The sequence below is a fragment of the Protopterus annectens genome, chromosome 2.part0, assembly GCF_019279795.1.
Source record: "Protopterus annectens isolate FY-2018-M chromosome 2.part0, PAN1.0, whole genome shotgun sequence".
Lineage (NCBI taxonomy): Eukaryota > Metazoa > Chordata > Ceratodontiformes > Protopteridae > Protopterus > Protopterus annectens.
The window spans coordinates 886,036,968-886,063,634 of NC_056728.1; the positions used below are offsets into that span (position 1 = coordinate 886,036,968).

General features: G+C 37.2%; 1 protein-coding gene across 1 annotated transcript in view; it reads left to right on the top strand.

The window, feature by feature from the left end:
- Positions 1-26,667, top strand: part of GC (GC vitamin D binding protein) — a 641,498-nt gene that overhangs the window by 194,182 nt on the left and 420,649 nt on the right. The window contains exon 4 of the mRNA XM_044061140.1: positions 20,980-21,191. Coding sequence (XP_043917075.1) covers positions 20,980-21,191 — 212 coding nt within the window. The remainder of the gene's footprint in view (positions 1-20,979; positions 21,192-26,667) is intronic.

The following is a 26,667-nucleotide window of genomic DNA, read 5'->3' on the forward strand; positions in this document are numbered from 1 at the left end:
GTAGTGAGATGGCACTGTGTATAGCTAAATGACAATGTGTGTAGTTAGATGGCACTGTGTGTAGCAAAATGACAATGTGTGTAGTTAGATGGCACTGTGGGTAGCTAGATGACAATTTGTGTAATTAGATGGCAGTGTGAGTAGCTAAATGACAATGTGTGTAGTTAGATGGCACTATGAGTAGCTAGATGACAATGTGGGTATAGATGTCACTGTAAGTAGCTAGATGGCACTACCAGTCATTCTTTCCCCTGAAAATGGTCCATAACTTTATAGCTTTGCCTGCTTGAGTAATAGACTGCAATATCCATGCTCAGACTGTTCTGCATTTTCTGGGTTGAATAGCTGAAACTACACTTATGGTGCTGTTCATACACTTAAGGAAGCAAGCACTGAAACAAAAAAATGATATGTCACTGGCTTCAGAGTCATTCTCTCATTGGTACATGCCTGTTTGGAAGGCAGTGAGGAGGTGGGCACTGAGCTTCTTCTACATTCCTGTCTTCATGTTGCATTTTCATAGCATGAATCCATCAAGGACTTCTTGGAGATTTACCTTTTGCCATGCATCAGAATGGTTAAACCTTCTCATTGTACTGAAAGCTATCATTGCAAGCCTATTTCACTTTTGTATTGTTTGTGATGCATATTACAAACTAGGACCCTTCACTCAAACATTCAGTAGAATGTAGTGCTTTGCATTCATTTCTTATGCTGCATTTGTTTCTTAACTCTTTAACTGTATTTGTTTGCAAAATGGGCCTTGGTAGTCATTAAAAAACTCTGATAACCAGTCATCCCACCCGTTGCCAAATTGAAATAAGTTCTCCAGCTACTCTGTTTGGTTCATCAGGGAGACAGATTCATGATCTCTCCAGTGGCGTGACAGATTCCTGTATATATTCACACAATTCTCGTTTCCACATCTTATCAAAATACTCAGTGAACAATAAGCACATATTATTTTCACATCCTTTAATGACTAACAGGGATATATTTTCAGGGTCTAAGACAATTTGCAGTTTCGGCGACTCAGACTCTCCTTTTCCTAGGTAAAGGTGCCCTTTACAGTTGGAGTAGCAACCTGCTTCTCATTACTGACATACCCTGTTATGCTCATCCTGTCATCTTATTCAGTTTGCAGCCTGTGGACTTGGGTTATTGTAGCTGCTAAGAAATCTCTCACTTATCAGGTCTATGCTCTCAAATGGAAACATTTTCTAGTTAGGCAACCCTGTTGGTCAGCTTGTGGTGGATCTTGACTTATATCAATCAAGTATTCTGTTTGGATCGCAGGTATTCGACAATCATGGTACATGTGTCTGTTGATTGTGTGCACTATCTTATTCAGTAAACCTTTGTGCTCTATGAATTTCTTCAGTAAACAGATTAGCTCCAACTGGGCAAGCATTTTCTATAAAGATCTGCTAAATCTCTTTTTGTAGAACCTCTGTCCCCAGTCAGAATTGAGAAAAATTGTTGACAAGCCTGATTATTGTTCATTTGTGCCTACTAGATCTGAGGTGTTGAAATGTAGGTATTACAATTTTTTTTTGTGGTGGTCATCACATCAGCTTGCAGAATTATGGATTTTCAGGCATTTGTGTGTTGAAAACTATATCTTGTCTTTCATAATGATTTGATGCACCTCAGGATGAATTGTATGTTTACTTCCTTAGCTGGTTTTAAAGTTTATCTCAGGCTATATTTTAATGGAAGGATAAGAATGTTCTCTCAAACAGATGCTCAGTTTTACTTAAAATCATTGCACAACTTTAGGAGGATTTTTCAGTTTTCATCTCCTTTAAACCAGGAAGGAAAATGATTGCAGTGTGCCAGCACACTCTTACCAATTGAATGACAAAAGTGTTTTCCCCAATGTGGATTTGACATATAGTAGGCTGTGCGTTATTTCCCTAAGACTATTTTCATTCATTACCTTTCCCTGAAGTATTTCTTATTATGTGCATGGAGTATGAGATTATAGTTTATGAGCTTACTGTTTACAGCCTTTCATGGTACTTGTCTTTTTCCTATGACTATGGAGTTAATATGTTCATTTAAGGAGGTGTGGGGCAAAGTACTCAACAAGAAGCACAAGAGGCCTTGTTCCTCTTCCCACCCCTCCAAAATACACATTTTAAAAAGTTTAGTAGTGAGACATTTCTCCAAAGAATTCCTGAAAAGAAATGTTTAACTTTGTGTCATTGCTTCCTGAATCTTTTGAAAAAAATTGTATTACGAAAATCACTATAAAAACAAGTATTCATATTCCAGGGCTAATAATCCAAAAGAAAAAAAAACACACTGGCAAAATCAGCAAGTAGAGAGATTTATAAAAATACTGAGGATTTATTGTTTTACATTTTCGTCCACAAGTATTTAACTGGACTTCATCCAAAATGATATTAAGAAACTCATCATAAAAAAACATGCTCATATCTCCAGTCGGAGATTCATCCATCCTTAACCCCTTTTTCTCATGGGGTCAGGGTGTAACTTAAACAATGACAATCATCTCAAGCCAAGGTTTACACCACCAGGTGGCTAGCGCTGCCATGGTAGTTCATCAGTATCACTCACTCACACACATACCTACGGCCAATTTAGAGTGTCCAATCCACCTACTGTATGTCTTTGGAATGTAGGAAGAAACCAGAGTACCCAAAGGAAACCCATGCAACTGCATAGAAGATATACAGACTCCACACAGGAGGCATCCCAGCTGAGAATCAAACCAGATAAACTCTTGTTATGAGACGACAATGCTAACTGCTGCACCATCACAGCCAGATGTTGATATGGAAAGCTAAAGAGTTGTAAATTTTATTAGATATAGAAAATTTATATCTGTTCTCTTTTTAATAATGATGCAAATGTGTGAAGTAGAATGGAACTGTTTTCACATTCATTCCTTCCTTTCAAAAACTATTAACTCATTTTTATAATGGAAGTCTCTGTACCTTGTAAGCATCTTACTTTTAAAGAAGAGAAACTGCTAACTTCCAACCAGGACTTCTGCTCCTTTCCTCTTCATTTGGATTGCTATTTTGCTTTGTGAAGCCCCTGACCTACATAGAAAGCTAAACAAGGATTATTATACTTTTATTTATATTATTGACCTGATAAATGCTAATGAAATCTGAAAGTAGTAAAAAAAATTCCAGTGATTACAAGAAAAGAAAATAGAGAGGTTTTTGACAGAAAACTGGTCATCTGCCTGTGTGTCACTTACACCTAGTGAATATTCCTTCAGGCTCAGTAGTAGTTACACTACAAGTACCCTCTAGAAAGTGATAGGAATAAGGCAACTTAAGCTCAGTTATTTTTTATCAGTTGTCTGTTTAAAAAAATGTTTCATTTTTCTTTTACAATCAATTTCTTTCAATTGTATTTGATTGTTCTGTTCTATTTCTTTGCCTGAACACTCAGTACCAGGAAAAGGCTTACAGTGTCCTAGTAGCCATTGACCTTTCTATTTTAGCAGAAGTAGTGTAAAGGAATACGTAAAATGAGTGAAAGGATAGGATACCTGTCCTAGGGAGAAAAGACTGCACACCAACTGCATATTGGATAACATGCCATTTTTGTTGTGTCAGCTGCCTACTGCTTAGAGTAAGGTAACACTGGTTTTCTGTGGATTTTCTTTCCTGACACTCTGTGGCTTAGTGGTGATTGTTCTCCCTCCCTAGACAGCAATACTAAAGTGAACTTACACATACACACCCTCCCATGTACTGTGCCACACCTTCTTTTTCGTCTGTATTCAGCTACAGTAGTCTTTTAAGGATGTGAGTAAAATGAATTCCTTCTGATACATTGTGATCCAAACTAAAAAATAAAAGAGGTTTTAAAAATATTAGCCAGCTGAGTGCTTTTACTTCACAACTCTCATCCTGTGATAGATATTAAAGACAGCAGATTGTTGTCTGAGAATCCCCTAAAACATTTGGTGGGATAGCCCTGCTCTATACTACTTCATTAGGCTCAGTGGTTCTTCACTTCACTGCCATTGCTATCTACCCCATGTCAATTAATTTATCTATTAACTTTCTCCATACCAAAATCATCCAATCAATGTTCATCACTACATCCAATCTCCTAATTTTCAAGACAAACACTCTTCCCATTTAGAAGGAAAACTGTGCATTCTAAACATTTTACAACACAGCCACTGCTGTACACATTCTATTCCACAAATATATAAACACAACTTTACCAGCTATACCCCCCTGTCGGATAAAATGTGTAAGACAATAGGCCTCCTATTACTAACTATTCGCATACTAAATTAATTCTGCAGTGCCCCCTAGATTATTCAGCAAAGATGCTACAAGTAGTTAAACCAAAATAACAAAAGCAATCATAAACATTTTTACACTAAGTTACTTTGCACACATAGTATCAGTTGCAACTAACCTGTCCCCCCATAACAGGAGAAACTATATAACAGTCATCACACTATATGGTGAAAAAAAATCTCATTAATCAAATTAAAGGGATGTACAACATTATATTGATTTACCTAGTCCTCCTAAATCATAAATGCCGGGGACAAAGAACTAAACACCATGCTGCATAGTGTAATACAGAGAAGCATTAACGGTTCTATCCTCATACCCGCTGTTCATTACAATGGTGATTATCTGAACATAAAAGAACTTCTGTTTGTGTAAAGTACTATAGGAAGCTTGGATAGTAAACAGACACAATTGGAATAAGGGTTCTCCCCACGCAATGCAAAAATAATTACCTTAGCAGAATCGTGACTGAAAATGATAGCTGGATATCACTGAACATTACAAAGGTATATTATACCTTGACAAACAACTGACCTTGGTAAAAATAGGAGGAAGGATCATAACAGTAGAAGTAAAGGAAGATATTCTTAGTCCTACCGTAAGACTCATAAGTAATATCACCCTCTGAATACAGTCCATACTTTAAACTAATGCAGGTATTGATGGAAGGTAATGCAAATCTTTTCATAGGATCAGTCTACATTTACTACCATCTAAGATCACACTAATGAAATACACCATACATACTGTCTATCACCAAATCCACAACATTGTAATATAATTTTTAATTACTTAAACCTTGACTGGAAAAAAACAGAAGCTAAAAAGGGAATCAATTAAACATCCTACTCAAATGGATTGTGAACATACTAGACCCAATCCAACAACAGGTAACTATATGCTTCTGGACATATACTCTCACTAACATTACTAGTAGACAGAAATGTAAAACTAAAAATCCAGCCCCCAGGCTCATGCTAACATAGAGCATACCCAATGTAAGTTCAACCATATTGGTAGATAAGGCACAGTCTGTAAACTGGGAATAGATTTATAAATATCAGAATGCTGCTAGTACTGCTTGTTCTACCTCCTGCAGCATATTAATGCCAATTAAAACCATATTTACTCACTCTTTAAATATAAAGGTTTCAGGTAAAAATGCTCCTTTGTTAGATACTGATCTGAACAAACAAAATAAAAAGACAGATAAAGCTTGTCTGCAGGAGTACAACAGTAATAATCAAACAACATAGAAAATGAACACAGATTCTGAAGGATCTTCAGGATAAATACAGATAAGGTTAGAATTACCTAGCTGAGCTCAGTACGCCATTCATCAGCTGAGGGAACCGAGAAACAGTTTGCAAGCCAGTAAGAATATCTGTACAAGATAAATGTTGCACAAAAAATCCTCAAAAGCATAAGGGGACATGCAAAATATAAGTAAGCTTAAGTACAACATATATTTTCCACTACCCCATTCAGTACAGCTTTTTAACAATACACTCTCTCTCTCTCTTACACGTATCCCCCTTAGCCATTCTATATTAATATCTCTCATATCCACCTTTTTATTTTAAAACCACCTCAAGTAAATCTATATAAGACCTTCTTGAAAACATGGACTAAAACTGCTACAATCCACACTTCCACTTATTACAACCCAACCTTCTATGCTTGGGCAGTGTCAGTATTAATCAATCCTCAGTTCACATCTTCAGCCTTACACTCGCAACCAAACTCATACCAACTAGTTTAAAGCACACCTTATCCCCTCTCTCTCCAGGTAACTACCCCTAATAGAGTCAATGAATATTGGCCAATTGTGTATTCATGTTTGTGTATTCATGCTGTTTTACAAAAATTATTGAAAACTTATATATATATATATATATATATATATATATATATATAAAAGCAAATATTATAGTATTGTCAGGAATAGGGCACATGAATAGACATGCTACCTAGATTTTTCCCCCAGTAAAGCAAATTAAGAGCAATGTACACTCTAATCGAACAAATCTTCAAGTCTATGGATAACAGTTTACTTACTTGAGTTATTTTCTATGAAATGAAATGAGATATTGAAACTGTCAATCATGAATGTCTTCTTCAGCAAATAACCAAAACTGGATTTATAGAGGAGATAATTCAGTGGATGCAAGATCATTTCAAAGGTAAAGCTATAGCTTACTTTGATAACGTTCTCTCAGAAACAGAGGAGAATAACTACAGAGATGCCTCATGCCTTTCAACCTCTCAGTGCATGAAATCTGGACAAAGAAAAAAATATGGGGGGACAAAGGCCCAAAATAGGTACAGATTTGAATAATTCCTCTCAGAAACTTAGAATGTTGCTAAAATAATATGTTTTGCATTGGCATACATTTTCTGAAGGACATGAAGTCTGAAACTCAAATATATGTCATTATTTAGTGACTTCAATCCTCAATGATTATCCAGAAAGCCACAAATTTTATGAGAAGCAAACCAAAAATATAAGGCAAAAGTTTGGATATTCTGCAAAAATCTGGACAGTTGAGGCATATGAGCTCAGTGGTCAGTGCTGACACTTCAAGTTTTTTTCCCTACTCATTAACAGTCCACCTTATGATACCCCAAGTACCATTTACACCCTTTAAGCTAAGATTTTTATGTTTATATGAGACCACAAAGATCCCAACAAGATGAACATGTAACTCCAAAGCAGTTTTACTCAAAACTGGAATTGTCTTACTGCCATGAAGCTAATTGTCAATTAAAAAGTCTAGCAGTATTTGGAATGCAGAAATGCCTGTCCTAAAGTAAGCCACTAAATATCACGGATGCAAACAGTATAGCCATTACTACAATCAAAGCATAATGATACCCTTTGCCCCACTTATAGAACAACAAGTAAACAAACTGTCAAGGGTAGATCAAGGGATGTAACAAAATCTGTAAATGACTTGCACCACAAACTCATGCCTTCTTAGCCAAAAGCTGTTTTATCACATCCTTCAAGTATGCATTACCATTTATCAGTCAGAATTCCCAACCAAACTCTGCCACACAACAAACAGAAAATAAATACTTGGGTATATGCAACTGTCATATAACATGGTGTACACCAGCGCTACTATGTCAAAAGCCAAATGCTTACCAGTGGAAGCTAGAGCTCATATTTTATTAAACACACATACCTTTAACCTACTAAGTATAGTTATTAGTCATAGCAGTTATAAGGGATGATAATAGATGCTAATCTCAAATCTGACCTGCATATAGAAAACTGCATATAGCTCACAAAATCTAGGGATGTTGTAAAGAGCCAAAACCTCCCTCACCAACACAACTACAACTATAGCTGCCACTAAGTAACTGCATTCCTCACTACTTTATGGTTCCCATCCTTTCCTAACCTTCCATCCAGACGTAGTGTGCTGCATGCAGTCTAAGTGTAGCAACTAGCAAGCACACAGCTTCCTCGAAAAGTACCCAGCATCCATCTTACCCAGCACTAAATACCATTCTACACAATTATGCTCTCACTCAGTCGTCAATCCAGTGACCAAAAATGTCTCTCTGTGCACAAACCTATTAAATCTGCTAGGCATGGTCTGTACTCCTATCATGTTGCTAAGGTCTGGATCTTTTTAACTGTATCCATACTTTCCAGTCGTTTAAAACCATTCTGAAAGACTTCTGTTCTTGCACATCCCCAGTATAAACAAAATACCTATTCGTACCTCACACCTCCTTAGACCCATCTTCACTCACTCACTTCCTTACTTCAATCAATTTCTGTCCCGTGACTCTTTATCTAAATATGCCATAGCCTTGTTTTTTTCTCCTACTTCATATTGAAATTTCTGTTCGTATTATACTAGCTTACCTTTTATTTCTCTAAATTGGCTAACATTTCTCTGAATATTAAAGCATACAAATTGTATTATTTATGAAGATTGTAAAATTATTGTTCCTAACATGTTTATGTAATACGCTGGAGTTTCCTCCCTGGGCTTCAGTTAAAAATGGGTACCTACCCAATCGGACTTTCCTAGTAATGATGTATCAATAGCCAAATAAATAAATAAATAAATAAAATATGTGAAAACTATTGACTTCTGTTTGAGATAACAATAGTAAAAATTATGACTTAAGATGGCGGGACAACCAGCAGCTAAACGGTGCAATATATACTCTGACAACTACATAGAGAACACCTTGGATAACAATTGAGGCTAAACAATGACTGATATGGATAAAACACTGAAAGTACAGGAGACACATTGAGAAACAATGCAAAATGGCACTGAGTCTTAATTAATAAACTCATAAAGCCAGACAAGAGAAGCACACGTACACTTCCACTTGAAACTGACTACAGCATTGCTTCTCTTCTTGACACACACTGCATCTAAGCAATCGTCTCAAACATTCCACAAAATAATACCTTCATCAGCCTGTGCCCCTAATAGTAACAACTTGTCATTCAATCAAAGTATGACCACATTAAAATAACTACTATAAAAAGGAAAATCTTCCACTCTTGCACCTGATTGTGGTACATATTAATACCTTCAGCTGGTGACAGAGGTCTAATCCTCTCCAGTTTTAGTACTTATAAACAGATTAATCAATGAACATTATATAGCACAACTGTGGATACAATCTTATATAGTCCTAATGGATAAAGGTAGAAAGCTGACTTTTTCAACTATACACGACTGCAGTCTTTGTCTCCTGCCTACAAAATACTGGGAAATGCATACAAACCTAAATTATAATTCACTTAATAAAAATTGACCAGACCAGACTCAGCAAAATTTCGAAGACTGGCTAAAGTACTGATACACCCCAATTAAATGCATTTATCTTCAACAGAAATAAAGACTTCCTCTTCACCTTTCTATTGCTAGAAATACCTAAAGACTGTGGTACAGTCTCACACCCCCTACTGCTCCAAAGGCTAGCCAAATTGAACTTTAATAGTAATGCTCTACACCAGGGGTGGGCAAACTTTTTGATTCGTGGGCCACATTGAGTTCTAACATTTGACAAAGGGGCCGGAACAGGAGCAGATAGATGGCATGCTTTGAAAACATCACCTCACTGGGGGAAAAATACACATCTTGGGATATGGAGAAAACATGTGCTTTAATTTCCAATGAAAATGAAGAAAAGCATTACAATAAAATCTCTGACTTTGAAATGAGTCTTTAAACACTGAAAATCAAATAAATGACCATTTTATTTTAAAGCACTGAAAGTTCTGTTATCCTTCAGGATATCACCATCACTCTCCTCCTGACTGTCTTTTTTTTCAAAAACGGTAGGAGATGCAGATGTACTTGTCCTGTTCCTTTTATTCAATTTGTTTCCCCGGTGCCAAAAGTCAACAACAACCAGTGCAAGGAAAACAGTTGCAGCAAGTCAGTCTGTGAAGCGTTACATTCTTTTAAAAACTCGCCCTCAGACAGTGGTTTGCTGGCCTTTGCTATTTTGAATGAAAGCATAAACCTGGCCTTGGTACTTGACTCTTGAATGGCAGTTTGAAGGTGAAAAAAACTTTGCTGAGCCTTCAAATTAGCTGCCACCTTCTCAGCAGCAGCTTCCCGTTCTTTTGTTGAGAGCTTGCTAGCATAATTAGCGTGCTTTGTGGCAAAGTGACGGCTAATATTATACTCTTTAAAAACCGCCACAGTTTCTTGGCATATCAGGCAAACAGCAGATGATCGGTGTTCAGTGAAAAAATATTTAGTTGTCCACTCCTTATTGAACACTCGACATTCTCTGTCCACTTTTCTTTTCTTGGGTCCACTCATCTTCATAGAGGGGCGGTGGGTCAAAGGGTAAAGTGCAAACGTGGAGTAATAGGCCTACGCTTCACCTCAACAAAGCCAATATATCTAGAGTGCGCCATCTATTGAGGAAACATCAGAATTGCAGGGAAATAAAACATTAACAAGGTTAATTTATTAAATTTTTTTCAAGTTTGGCGGGCCGAATCAAAACGTTTAACGGGCCGCATGTGGCCCCCGGGCCGTAGTTTGCCCATGCCTGCTCTACACTTTCAGAAGCCAACTGTCCAACAGATCACAAGATGTTTGCTGGCAATACACACTTTCTTTCTTTTAACCTACTGCTATGAGTGGCACAAGGCTAAGTCTTAGGACTTGTTTTAATATCTTCATTCAAAATAAGCGCACCAGCGTCCACATCAGTGACATTTTTCAGACTGTTAATGACTCCACACTTATTTGTTTAGGCGACAGTATTATGAAGTTTCAACAAGCTACTCGAGAAATGTTTCACATACTAGGACAAAGGTAATTAAATACCACTTTCTACTGAATCTCAAAGCAGACAAAAAAACTAAACATGTTGTTTGGATTAGATGTTGCAAATAACACTCACAAATTGCTATCTCATTAATAAACAGCATATTCATGATGCAGGTTTCTCATATAAAACCTTTGGGAGTAATCAAAGACCACAAATTAAGAGTTTGATATAAATATATACATAATGTTATATTCAAAACAAATCCAACATTTTGCTTGCTTCATCAGTCCAAACCATATCATACCCAAAGCTGCTCAGCTAAACACAGCTCATTCTTTGTTAATGTCAAGACCATTTTACTCTTAGTTCTAACAAACATTCACAAACACAACTTTATTGGTTAAAGCAAGTATACAATAAAATGCTAAATATACTGTCAGCAATCCAACCAAAAATCACCACTGTATAGCCTTGCATATAAAACAAATAAAACCGGCTTAAACTAAAGAATGCCATACTATTTTTACAGTTAAAAATCCTACATAACCTTATATACAAACGTAATAAATGTACTGCTATGTTTACTCTGTTTAACAAATACAAATCATCTAGAAACCTATGAAACCAAAATTTAAACTTCTTACATACATCCAAATGTTAATCATCATTATCATCATCATCAGAAATAGACTCACTGTATTATGTACATATAGCCAAACTCAGGAACTCATTACCTAAAGACCTATAAACAGAGCCAAACTACTTCATATTTCTTCATAACCTGAGACCATTAACTACAAACCAATATACAAACAAAAGGAAGAGTAGTAGATAGAATAAATGTATTCTCCCCCACCCCAATCCCATGACTATAGAAAAAATTAAAGTAATTAAATAAAAGTAAAGTATTTTATTTATTTGTTTACAAATATTGTAGCTAATGATTTATTTATTCGTTTAAGGGTAATGTCACAGTACTGATCACTGCTGCCACTCATCTTTTTTGAAGACATACGCTTAAACTTTAAAGTTATTTCATGTGATATATTGGTTGGCACACTGGAAGACTGTACAGTAATTGAGACATTGGTGCCACAATTATTCTGGATGGTGGCTGCATGCACATGGAATGTGGAAAAGAGGTGATGGCACTAGAGAGGTATTAAGACCTTCTGCAAAATACAGTGTGTGTGTGAAAAAGTCTTAGTTAATGTTAGTAGGCTGCAGGGGAAGCCAGTGGTTTGAGACTAATGTGGATGAAATCTTGAGAAACTATTGCTTACAGTTATATTCTCTTCTCCCAGCAAGTGTTATAGTTTATCTTATGTGATAGATATTGTGGCCATAATGCAAGACAATAGTGCATATTTGGCACATGCTGTTAAGGCTAGTTACTCTTGTATATAAATAGGTGCCATCTGTGCAGAGAGTCAATACCTATGCCCTATATCAGTATTATAGAAACATAAACACCAGAGCTCATGTTCATATTGTTACTATTCTTTCGATTCAAAGCCACAAAACTGAGTTTTATGTAAAGATAACCAGATAAGTTAATGTTAAAACGTATGCAATGTACAATACCTCAGTAAGTAAAAGATTCACAAACACACACACACACACACACACACACACACACACACACACACACATGCCTACATGCACTCAATAGTACTTTTGTTCACCAGATGTAAGAATTCATAAACATCAGCAATTTTGTAATTGTACAAAGAAAGCATCTCAAAATGTAAGTTCCATGAAATAATGTTACTCAAAGCCAGTTTCAGTTTGGGAGTGGGACGTGCCTCCCAGGTGAGGCAAAAGGGGCTTGCTCCTTCCAAAAACATACTTTGAGGTTTACTAAAAGTAGATTCAATTCATTTAATTTCACTGTAAATTCATTCACTGAAAGTTGAGTGACTAAGTCAACATGAATCTACTTAGCTGCTGAGATCATTACATAATATGAAACTTATGAACATTTGCGTAAGTACATATACGAACATTATTTAGTATCTCTTTAATGTTTCTAGGCTAAGTCAAGTGTCATTGGTAGTTGTGTTGCCCATTATGCAAGGCTTAATTTTATATTTTGCTGTATAAACACAATAAAGGCAAAATATTTGCAATATCTTGACCATTAAAAATAAATGTTGTAAAATGTATAACCCTGAATGATAAAGACTTTAGATTCTCCAGTAAATAATTTTATTATTATTTATTTATTTATTTATTTTATTTTACATTTGTTAACCGGGATGGTCCGACTGGATACATGTCCTTTTTCAGCAGAGGCCCGGGGAGAAAAGCTCCAACAGAGTTACATTGATAATTAGGTACAGTAAATGAGCTGAAAGAACTTAACAAAAACGTAAGCTATTTACATACAAGTACAAGACTGCCATTACTATTTCTGAGATTACTACAAATGTAACATTAATAACATATTAGCAAGGACGGTAGGCAGTATAATGACATAGAGTTAGACAGGATACATATTTCTTTATCACAGTATACAAAGTACTTATCATCTTAGCTAGTTGTTTATGTTTTAGGTAATGGCACAGAGCTAGTCTGGGTTTGAACAAGGACATAGCCAGTGTGACTTGAAGTGGAGTTTTAGACTATTTTTGAATTGACTTAGAGAAGTTGCAAGCGCGATGTTATTTGGGAGAGAGTTCCATATTTTACCAGTGGTGTTGGCAAATAGCACGTCACCACCTAGGTTGAGAGATTTAATTGTTTGGACAAGGAGTCTGTTTGCTGAGCGAAGGCAGCTTAGATTGGAGTAGGGAGTCATTAAGTTTTTTAGTGCTGGGGTATTCTCAGGTTGTTTAAGGATTTTGAAGGCCTCTATGAGTTGGGACTGGTGAAGAAGGTTTGGGAATTCTATCCATCCAAGCTTTTTCAGGTTAGTACAGTGGTGTGTTCTGTAGGGTAGGCCTGTAACGAACCTGGCAATGTGATTATAGCAGGATGAGTGCTTGGCCAGATCAGATTTGTTAAGGTGAGTGAGGACAGGAGAGGCATATAGTAGGGTAGAGAGAAGGTGTGAACGGGCTGTGGCTGCCCTGGCATTCGGGGTAAGGAAGGCTTTAATTCTATATAGGGTCCCGAGTTTCTTGTTGACTGACTTAATGGCTTGGTTGATATGTATATCAAATCTGAGTTTATTGTCAATGTTTACTCCTAATAGCTTTGTATAGGTGTCTGGGGAGATGATGGTCCCATCATTGGATTTTATAGTGAAGTTTTCAGTCAGAGATCTATTGGTTGGGTAGAAGAGAAGTAACTTGGTTTTGTTTGAATTTAAGATCAGGAGATGGTTGGCAAGCCAGTTTTCGACTTTGATGAAGCTATGTTGGGTGGTAGTTAGTAGATTTGCAAGAGAGGCATTGGAACATATTATAGTCGAGTCATCTGCATATTGAATGCAGGTGGCTTCAGGGATGACTGTTTGGATGTCGTTTATGAAGACTGAAAAGAGGAGAGGTCCTAATATGGAACCTTGAGGAACTCCTATGGTATTTGGTAGTAGGCAGGAGAGCTTGTTTTGCCACATTACTGCTTGTTGTCTCCCAGTGAGGTAAGCTTGAAACCAGTCAAGGGCTGGAGTATCTAGATACAGGGTTTTTAAAGTATATAGAAGTAACTGATGGTTTACCATATTGAAGGCTTTCGATAGGTCCAGGAAGAGAGCGGAGGATATTTTTTTATTATTCTGGTTAAGATTAATGTTTTCAGTAAAAGAGAGGAGGGCAGTGGTTGTACTATGATGGGGTCTGAATCCATGTTGAGAGTCTGTGAGTAGTTTATTTTGGGTTAGATAGAGCATTAGTTGGTTGTGCATGCACTTTTCCATAATTTTGGCAAGTGGTGATAGTATGGCTATAGGTCTATAGTTGGATAGTTCTGTGGATGAACCTCCTTTGTGGAGTGGAATAACATAGGATATTTTCCAAATTGAAGGGATTGAGGCCTCGGTTATGGTTCTGTTAATTAGGATTGAGATAGGGTAGGCTACGACATCTGTAGCAATTTGCAGGTATTCAGCTGGCAGAAGATCGGCTGAAAGGGTGGTTGGCTTCAGTTTTTTTTCAAAAGGGATCTGATAAAGGATGTGGACACTGGCTGGAAGTTAAAAGAGAGTGGTGAGTCGGGTATAGTGTTTATAGAAGTGTGGGGAGGAGAAAGTTGGTTAGCTAATGACTGGATGGTTTCTGTGAAGAAAGTATTGAATGAATTGGCTATATCTTCTTGGCTCTTGTCAGATAATGTTCCTGGGGTCGGAGTAGTGGATTTGCCTGGTTGGAGAAGTTTATGTATGCCTGCCCAGTACTTTTGAGGGTTATTCTGATGTTTATGTTGCAGATTGTAGAAGTCATTTTTCTTATCTAGTATGATGGCTTTTAGTCTCATTTCTAAGTTGTTGGAATTTGATACGATCTAGGGGTAGTTTGGTAGTGCCATTTATCCCACGCTTTGTCTCTAGTTGTTATTTTGGTTTTGGTGTCTGTTGTTAGCCAGGGTGCTAGCTGAGTTTTAATTTTATTGGGCATTTAGGGCATGCGAGTCAAGTATAGTAAGGAATGAATTGTTAAATGATGACACTGCCTCATCAAGGGAAGGAACTTTAGTTTTGTCCAGTTACATGATTTGAGTTCAAGTTGAAATTTAGTTGGGTCAAAGTTTTTCTTGGATCTGATAGACCTATAAATAGGTAAGCTTGTACAATTAATTTTGTCTTTCATGATGTATGTGAGCAGGTGATCACTAAGATCATTAGGGAGAGTTCCAGACATATAGTTCTGGGGATGACTGTTGGTGAGTATCCAGTCTAGTATACTCTCTTTTTGGTTATTGTTACTTGTATGTGTGATAGATGATATTATCTGAGAGAATCCATGTAGGTTAACAGGGATGGGGTTAGACTGTGCTGTGCATTGGTTCCAGTCAATATTAACATCAGGACAATGGTTTCTTGAGGGTAGTTGTTGGCTATCCAATGTAGAATGACCTCTGTTTCTACATTGTTCCCGGGGGGAATATAGGTGACAATTAGGTTAATGCCCTTATGATTATTTAGTAGAATTTTTAGAGCTAGTATTTCAGCATTGGAGACCTGGGGTGGTTGTATAGGGTTAGTTATGATGTTAAGTGTGCTATTATATAAGACGGCTATTCCACCTCCTCTTTTCTTTACTCTATCTGCCCTAAGTATATTGTAACCAGGAGGCAGGATCTCATTGTGGGAGCTACTAGGATAAACAGGACAGAGTTTATGGCTGGCCGCATGTAAGAATAACATGCTTCTAACAGTCTTTAATGGGCGGGAACTCTTTTAAGATGGGGGTGAGGGGTTAGAAGGTGGCGTAGATGGGAATAAATGCCTTCTCCCCACCCCACCCCAAATCCATGACTATGAAAAAATTAAAGTAATTAAATAAAAGTAGTATTTTATTTGTTGTTTACAAATATTATAGCTAATGTGTTTTATTTATTACGTTTAAAGTGTGTCACAATGCAATCACTACTGCCACTCATCTTTTTGAGACATACATGGACTTCAAGAAAATTATTTCATGTGATATATTGGTTGGCACACTGGAAAGGCTGTACAATCAATTAGAACCTTAGTGCCACAATTAGCTTCTGGATGGTAACTGCATGCACATGGAATGTAGAAAAGGGGAGTGATAAGCACCTAGAGAAGTATTAAGACCTTCTACAAAATACAGTGTAATATTGTAGAAAAAAGTCTTGGTTAATATTAGTAGGCTGCAGGGAAGCCAGTGGTTTTGAGACTAATACGGATGAAATCTTGACTTCTTCACACAATTATATTCTCGTCCCAGCAAATTATTATAAGTTATCTTATATGATAGATATTATGGCCATAATACAGGAACCAATAGTGCATATTTGTACATGCTGTTAAGAGCTAAGATTGCACTCTTGTATATAAATAGGTGCCATCTGTGCAGAGTCAATACCACCACCCTACTATCATCTCGTTATTATAAAACATAAACACCAGAGCTCATGTTTCATATTGATGCTATTCTTTTCATTCAAGCCACAAACTGAGTTTTGTAAAAAAAAAAAGATAACCAGACAAGTTAATGTCGCAATGTACAATGTACAATACCTCAGTAAGTAAAGATTCTAAACACATACACACACACACACACACACACACACACACACACACACACACACACACACACACACACACACTCACACACACACGCACGGCTACATGCACGCTCAATAGTACTTTTGTTCACCCAGATGTAAAATTCATAAACGCCGACAATTTTATGGTGTACAAAGAAAACATCTCAAATGCAGTTCATGAAATAATGTTACTCCAGCCAGTTTCAGTTTACGGGAGTGGGGCGTACCTCCCAGATGGGGCAAAGGGCTTGCTCCTTCCAAAACATACTTTGAGGTTTACTAAAGTGGATTCAATTCATTTAATTTCCTGTAAATTCATTCCACTGGGAAGTTGGTGTGGCTTCAGTCAACATGAATCTCTACTACTTAGCTGCTGAGATCCATTACATAATGTATGAAACTTACCAGACATTTTCAAGTAAGTACATATCACGAACATTATTTAGTATCTCTTTGTATTTCTAGGCTTAGAATCAAGTGTCATTGGTAGCATTTATGTGTTGCCCATTATGCAAACAATTTTATATTTTGCCAACCTACTTTAATAAAATAAAATATTTGCAATATCTTGACCATTAAAAATAAATGTTGTAAAATGTATAACCCTGAATGATAAAGACTTTAGATTCTCCAGTAAATAAATGTTTTGTTTCTTAATTCACAGAAAAAAAATGTCTTCAGACTAATTTTTAAATAGCAATAAGTTAATATAGCATAATGTTTGTTTAACATTTAACATTATTATCACATTATATAATGTGATAGTAAAATATCAGTTCTTTGACAGAACAATTAAGAAATAACTTACTGATATGTTTCTGACAAAGTAAATGTTGTTAGAAATGACCTTGGAACTACAAAAGTGCGTCTTGTCATATTTTTGCAATATTTTCTATCCAGAGTCCTTTTAACCCTCCAGGTTTCATAAGTGATTTAAAGATGAAATCCTTAAAACATGATCTCCACTACAGTTGTGAAAAAATATATTTGCTTGTTTGTTTATTGCATTTTGCCATAAATGTTGGTATTACTTTCACTGATAGGTTAATTCTTGAATGCTCAAAGAACTGATTTTTTTATTTGCTAATTTATAGAGATACTACTGTCTTCATATTTCACATTTACATGACTTTGATAATCTATTTATTAATTATTTTTCCAACATCTTTTAGTAGTATGCCTGTAACAAAGAAAAATATTGAACTTCACAAAACATCAACTGTCCAAACCAGTGACAGCCAGCAAACCACCAATAATATAAATAAATTTTATTGAAAACTATAAGCAAAGGTTAGATTATTTTGTTCGGTTAACAACAGACATCTTCAGAAGAAAATTTGAAAATTACTTTTATTTTTTTCATACACCTGAAGAAGAATGTGGTTTACTAGACGAAACCACTTAACTTTTGCGTATATTTTCAGATAAATGTTCCTGGGTTTGGGAGGAGAAAGTTGGTTAGCTAATGACTGGATGGTTTCTGTGAAGAAAGTATTGAATGAATTGGCTATATCTTCTTGGCTCTTGTCAGATAATGTTCCTGGGGTCGGAGTAGTGGATTTGCCTGGTTGGAGAAGTTTATGTATGCCTGCCCAGTACTTTTGAGGGTTATTCTGATGTTTATGTTGCAGATTGTAGAAGTCATTTTTCTTATCTAGTATGATGGCTTTTTTAGTCTCATTTCTAAGTTGTTGGAATTTGATACGATCTAGGGGTAGTTTGGTAGTGCCATTTACCCCACGCTTTGTCTCTAGTTGTTATTTTGGTTTTGGTGTCTGTTGTTAGCCAGGGTGCTAGCTGAGTTTTAATTCTTATTGGGCATTTAGGGGCATGCGAGTCAAGTATAGTAAGGAATGAATTGTTAAATGATGACACTGCCTCATCAAGGGGAAGGAACTTTAGTTTTGTCCAGTTACATGATTTGAGTTCAAGTTGAAATTTAGTTGGGTCAAAGTTTTTCTTGTATCTGATAGACCTATAAATAGGTAAGTTTGTACAATTAATTTTGTCTTTCATGATGTATGTGAGCAGGTGATCACTAAGATCATTAGGGAGAGTTCCAGACATATAGTTCTGGGGATGACTGTTGGTGAGTATCCAGTCTAGTATACTCTCTTTTTGGTTATTGTTACTTGTATGTGTGATAGATGATATTATCTGAGAGAATCCATGTAGGTTAACAGGGATGGGGTTAGACTGTGCTGTGCATTGGTTCCAGTCAATATTAACATCGCCCAGGACAATGGTTTCTTGAGGGTAGTTGTTGGCTATCCAATGTAGAATGACCTCTGTTTCTACATTGTTCCCGGGGGGAATATAGGTGACAATTAGGTTAATGCCCTTATGATTATTTAGTAGAATTTTTAGAGCTAGTATTTCAGCATTGGAGACCTGGGGTGGTTGTATAGGGTTAGTTATGATGTTAAGTGTGCTATTATATAAGACGGCTATTCCACCTCCTCTTTTCTTTACTCTATCTGCCCTAAGTATATTGTAACCAGGAGGCAGGATCTCATTGTCTTTGGTTGATGGCCGGAGCCATGTTTCAGATAGACACATTATGTTGGGGAGGTATGTGGCTAGTACAGCATGCAGGCTATGTATCTTATTGTTTAGGCTTCTAATGTTTAAGTGGCATATTAGGAAGGAGTTGACCAGTCAGAGGGAGAGTGGTGGGGCTGGTAGGATTTTGAGTTAAGGTTGGGCCTGGATTAGGATGGATGTCCCCATCTTTGGTTATGTTTTTTCTTAGATACCTTAGTAGTCTAATAACTTTGAATAGTAGTTTTAGTTCATATTTGGATTTTGGTGTTGATTGGAGTGGTTTTTTTAGAAGCAAGTGGTTGGAATTTATAATTTTTGGGGTAGTGTAGTAGTGGGCAAGTTCCGCAGTCAGTGGAGGTAGGGGGGTCTTGGTTTGGCATTTTGGATAAGAGAACCTACGAATGTGAGATTTTCATAGCTAGTAAGAAAGTATGGCAGAATTAAGAGTGGTAAGATAAGAGGAAGGAGTTTATAATTATTTATAGACATGTTATATGTCATCAATGGGTTGATGGGTGAACAATAAATGTTTTGTTTCTTAATTCACAGAAAAAAATATCATCAGACTAATTTTTAAATAGCAATAAGTTAATATAGCATAATGTTTGTTTAACATTTAATATTATTATCACATTATATAATGTGATAGTAAAATATCAGTTCTTTGACAGAACAATTAAGAAATAACTTACTGATATGTTTCTGACAAAGTAAATGTTGTTAGAAATGACCTTGGAACTACAAAAGAGCATCTTGTCATATTTTTGCAATATTTTCTATCCAGAGTCCTTTTAACCCTCCAGGTTTCATAAGTGATTTAAAGATGAAATCCTTAAAACATGATCTCCACTACAGTTGTGAAAAAATATATTTGCTAGTTTGTTTATTGCATTTTGCCATGAATGTTGGTATTACTTTCACTGATAGGTTAATTCTTGAATGCTCAAAGAACTGATTTTTTTATTTGCTAATTTATAGAGATACTACTGTCTTCATATTTCACATTTACATGACTTTGATCATCTATTTATTAATTATTTTTCCAACATCTTTTAATAGTATGCCTGTAACAAAGAAAAATATTGAACATCACAAAACGTCAACTGTCCAAAACAGTGACAGCCAGCAAACCACCAATAATATAAATAAATTTTATTGAAAACTATAAGCAAAGGTTAGATGGTTTTGTTCGGTTAATAACAGACATCTTCAGAAGTAAATTTGAAAATTGCTTTTATTTTTTTCATACACCTGAAGAAGAATGTGGTTTACTAGACGAAACCACTTAACTTTTGCGTATATTTTTTCAATAAAATATGTTGATATTACAAGTGGATTGCTGGCTGTCACCTTTTGGAAAATTGCCATTTCATGCAGTTCTTTTGGATTCTTGGTTTTGCTCCTGTACATTTGCCATCATTTGTCAATTACATGAGTATAACAAAGTTTTGCAGCTTTGAATAATAATAACAGGTAAAAGTGGATTCTTAAGAAATGGCTGGAGGCATCATTAGAGTTCAACGTGTTTTGCTATATAAAACCAAAAACTTTTATATTAAAATACTGATGAAATTATATGTCTGTGATTTTTTCTTTCTTTTAGGAAGTCAAATGCTGTAGCTAAAATAAAACATATTAGTACATTAAACAACTGATAGAGTTACGGTGTTATTTTTTCTTCCAGTCAAATGCCATATCATTGAAGTCTTGTCAAGAGAACTCTCCTTTTCCCTATCACCCTGGAGTTGAACAATGTTGTAAATCACAGGGATTGGAACTGAAATTATGTCTAGCAGCCCTTGAATTCCCACCCCTTGAAATTCCTGGTTACGTGGAGCCAAGCAATGAAGAGCTATGTGAGAGTCTCACTAAAGGTGGTCAGAGTTTTACAGACAAGTAAATATACTATTCTAATTTTTTTACATTTATATCTATATGCTATGAATGGGCTATACTGCATATTTTCTGGTAGTAGGGCTGTACACAGACGTGATAGCACTCTTTTCATAATAATGCCAGGACTCCTAACTCAATCTGTGTTCTTTTAGAAATGTATGATGTAATCTGTGCAGAATATAACAGTGAATGCTGTAGAGAGATGAACAGTTGATAGCTGTTTTTTAATGACATGTTTGCAGATATACTGTAACTAAATGCTAATCGTGGCACATGATTGTTCCTCACGTGTTCCTGATGTCTTTTTGTTTTCAGTCTACAGTCTCCAATGAATCTTGGATTTTAGCAATGGAAAGAATCACTGTTTAATATCTTAAAATAAGAGTTTTTTATGTGGCTTTGAAGTACATAAGTATATAAGGTAACTTATAATTTTTACAGAACTGATGCTTGCTAACATTAATCATAGTTATGTGTTTTAGAATGATTTTGATTAAACTGTAAGATTTGGCTAAACATATATTGGTGTTCAGCCCTCCAGGATAACCTAGCAAGTGGCATAGCTTTATGACATCCTGACTTCAGACAGCAATTTAACTTAGCATTGCAGTAACACATGGTAATCTTTTATTTATAATGCATAGTGATATAAAGCTTTTATTTATTTATTTGTATCTGCTCGCTGCTTTGTGGGGTGGGGGGGGGGTGTTGTCATGACATATTACCATCATCATTTAGGCACATCTGATTTTTTCATTTTTGCCTAACTGAGCATCATAATGACAGCTGGAAAGAAATTTGCAATGCCTGTTATTCCAGCCATAGCAGAGGTGCTCTCTTCCACACAGCTGCATGCTAATTACAGGGTTGGTGTGCTTTTCTGCTTCTTGATGTGTAGACTTGAGTCTGCCTCTTGCCCATTTACCAGGCATCACTCTAGTGATGGGTCTTAGACATTTGGCACTACTCTCATAAACCCGCATCACTTTGGCACAGCCTGTGGCTCCCCATGATGACATGGACATGAGTGATGTGGTGAGTCATTTCCATGATGGTGCCACTCATCAATGCCAATACCTTGGTGAGGCCACAGAGTCACATGCTGCTTATGGTAGGACACATAGTTACTATATCAATCTTTATCTGAAAGATAAGTAGTACTAAAATTAGTACTGTGTGCAGCAGTGCTGTCAAAGGGTAGGAATGCATGTGTACACAACATGGTCATGTCAGAAGGCCACTGCAGAGATGACAGTCTGCTATTAGGAATCTAGGATTTCTCCATCCACCTTCTCACATTGTGAAGATTACTTCTATTCTCAGGGAGAAGTCACCTTCCTAGCAGAGTCCATATTGGTCTTATTCCCATAGTAGCACAACATCCCTCTCACAACGAGCTTGCACTGCCAACACTACAGTCTAGTGCCATGGTCCAAAATAATGGTTACATTCTGGCAACCCCTTCCAGTCAATGGATGTCGTTGATGTCTCACTTGAGACAAACATAGATGGAAAGGTGAGCTGCATACTTTTTGATAATCATGCAATGCAGCATGCAGCAAGTTAAAAACAACTTGCAAATGATGGAAGGGATGCATTTCAGAGTCCCCAGCTACATTCAATTAGTGGAATCTTACATTCATCAAGCTGAACACAAATTCATTAAGATTTTAGGTTTGCATATGGATGGTGTTCTACTATTTCACTGATGGTGTCTGTCTTTATGATTATGATCAGTAAGGGCACCAAAAGGTATTCTGCATCACAAGAAACAGAGTTGGACCATACCAGGAATAGGAAATGTACACACTGTCTATCTCTCTCTCTCTACTCACACTCCATGTTCCTAAGCACCCTGGAGAATATTAGAGTCCAACCTCATATTGGGTGACTTCAACTACCCCTCCATTAACTGGGAGAACTATCATGTACCAATACTCTTGCCCAGCATTTCCTGGAGTTCATTAATTCCAGTGCCCTGGATCAGCTCATTCTTACCCCTACTAGAGGTAGCAACATCCTTGACCTGGTCATTACTAACATGGGCAACTGTTGCTCTACACCAATAGTTAGCTCCTCCCTGGTTAGACCCAACCACAAACTAATCACCTTGGAAATCAACATCCCTCCCACCCACATAAGTAACCACCTTGAAAAACTTTTCCAAAGCTAACTTTGTGCTCCTAAAAACAGAGGTGGCTAACTTCACGGCACCCATGCAAATGGAGAATAGTTGGATGACTACCGAATCATACACCAGTGCACTGTATGAACATGTACACAAATGCATGGATCTCACCATACCCAATAGAACTAAGATGAATCCTCCAAAAAAAGGAAACCTATGTGGTGGTCCCCTGCCATAAACAAGCTCTACAACAGAAGGAGGAAACTGATGTGGAATAAGGTGAAGTCCCAAGACTGGAAAAACTTTCTTATCAACCTCAACAAAAAGTTGAGATCCCTCAATAAATCCTCTAAAGCTAGCTAAGAAAACAGAATTGCATCAGACAGTAAAGACTATAGTTATGCAAAGAATCTTCACGGCAATAACCAGATTTGCTCTGAGCTACTGCACAATGGTACCTCCTATACCGAGCCAACAGATATTGCCAATATACTGGCCGACAGATTCAGTGCCAACTTTACCCCCCCCAAAGGACCAATCACAATACTAGTAGATTACCAGGCACCTAGTATTATGGGAAGTCTATTCCATATTATGGGCAGTTTCTGGGTTATGAACCTGTCTCTCCAGTATGTTCTATTGATTGTGGTAATGAGATTAATGTCTCTGGAGCGTGTGGTGCCGAGGGATTGGGATTTCTTTAGATGTAGCATTTCTAACAGAGCTGAGTGAGACATGCCTTTGTAAGTCAAGCAGAGATCGCCTCTAAGTAGGGTTGCAAACTGGTTCACAGATGCAACCCACAGTGTGAAAACAGCTGACTCCAAGTCAGACTGCTGACTAGTCACAAGCTGAGTCCCACAGGGTTTGGTCCTGGGTCCTCTCCTGTTTGGTATCTAATTCTCTGAAGTCCAGGCCAACATGAAGGGACTCTGGCTGACAAAGTTTGCAGATGATTGCAAGTTGGGAGCTATTATTAACTCCCCTAGTGATGTTGAGATCCTATAGAATGGCCTCACTGAGACCAACGACTAGTGTCAGAACCATGACCTTAAGCTCAGTGTCAAAAAATGTGTCATTGTACCCTTTGGGAAAAAACTCGGTTCCCATGAATTACCACATTGATGGTAGTCCAGTGAATGCAAAAAGCATTATAAGAAATTTGGGAACACAGGCTGACAGCAACCTCTCTTTTGATCACCACATTGCCACTGTGGTCACAAAGTCCTTCTGTGTGGCACATCTCATTGCTAAGGGTTTTGCATCCAGGAAAAAAGAGGTCATTGTCTCCCTCTACTCTTTCCTCATTAGGCCAATCATCGAGTACAATGCCCCATTTGGCATGTACCTTACTAGACACCTGCAACAACTGGAGAGGATGCAAAAGTACCTCACATAGAGGATCCTAGGCCTTAAACACTTGTTCTATATGGACAGACTAAAAAAATCTCCAACTATTCTCTGTCTCGTATCACCTACTTAGAGGCGATCTCTGCTTTTCTTACAAAGCCATGTCTCACCCAGCTCTGTTAGAAATGCTACATCTAAAGAAATCCCAATCCCTCGGCACCACATGCTCCAGAGACCTCAATCTCATTACCACAATCAATAGAACATACTGGAGAGACAGGTTCATAACCCAGAGACTGCCCATAATATGGAATAGACTTCCCATACATGTCAAGCAGAGCACCTCGATGACACTCTTCAAGATAAATCTTGATGAGTGGATGTGAAATAGAAAATTCACCACAAGGATAACTCCAGTGGCTCTATTTGACAGAGGCACTGGGAACTAAGGTCAGGTTGCACGATGCCAGGGTAATCCTATGGCTAGGCTTATAAAGGCCCCAGGGCCATTAGCCTAGTACACTTAGTACACACCTATGAACCTATGAACCTATATATATATATATATATATATATATATATATATATATATATATATATATATATATATATATATATATATATGTATCTGCCCGTTGGTATGTGTGTGTGTGTGTGTGTGTGTGTGTGTGTGTGTGTGTGTATATATATATATATATATATATATATATATATATATATATATATATATATATATATAGTTATCCTATCAACACACACACACACACACACACACACACACACACACATACATGACTGGTTCAAACAATTCTTACACTTACTATTTTGCCTATTCAGGATATGTGGCAGCAGAGCTTACTTGCAAATTGCCATATATTTGAATCATGTGTAGTGCTACAGTGGTGTACAAAGTCATTGGCTATCAAGCTTAGAGCACTGCACACTTCCTGATTGTTGCTGGAATAGAACCCTTTCTTCTAGGCATAACATTTTTCACAGACACCAGACAGGGTTTTTACTGACAGATTTGTGATGTCTACCTCATTCAGTACTTCAAGTAATTGTATGGTGACATAGAAGCCATGCATGGTAACACCTGTGATATGCCCAATGTGTTTCCTATTTGTTTCTGGAAAGTTCCTGTAGCATGCATGGTGAGTGCTGCTTCATCTGTGGCACAGTAGTATAAAGCCATGTTTATGACCCATGAGACACTATTTCAGTTATAGACAGGGAGGATATATTTGAATATCTAGGGGGTCAGAGTGAAATGAATATCTGTCCAGTGGATCTCTAGCAGAGGTTGGAGATGATGCTGGGAGCAGGAGGGCTGAGGAGACATGGGTATCCTCTGTGTCTAGTGGCTAAGCACTCACTGATTCACTCACTCAGAGTTGCTGCCCACTCAGTCAGAGTGTAGTGAATTGTAAGGCTACCAAAACCCACCATGAGCTGCAGTATGACAGAGTCTGCCTGCACCATCTCACTACACTTGCTTAGCATGTCTCTTACATAATGTGCTTCATTTGGAGAATGGAGGACTCCATGGTCAGATGCTGTCCCTTATAGGGAGACCCTGTCAATGTGGGTCATACCAGGAAGCTGCAAAGGACAGGACTTGAGAGGTGGGACTATAGAGTTAAGCAAGGACATTAGGAAAAAAGCAGTAGCCAAAAAAAGTGTGGATAGACCTACACATACCTTAGAGTTCACCAGTATAGAAGTCCAAGCACTTCTCCCAGTCCTTTTTGAGGGTGAGTCTTGTCAGCTCATGTCCCCTGCCCACAAAAACATGCTCATTTTCAAGGTGGCATGTAATTTGCCAGTATCATTCTCACTCATGCAACCTTCTGTTGCATCATGCTTTTGGGTGTGAGGTAGTAGAGGTGAGAGTTGGTAAGTTCTAGCTCCAAAATGCTGCTGCTTCTCTGAGTGGCTTTGTTTGCTGTACCTCAGAATGTTTCAATGTGTTGTTTTTATACTAACATGCGGAATGTC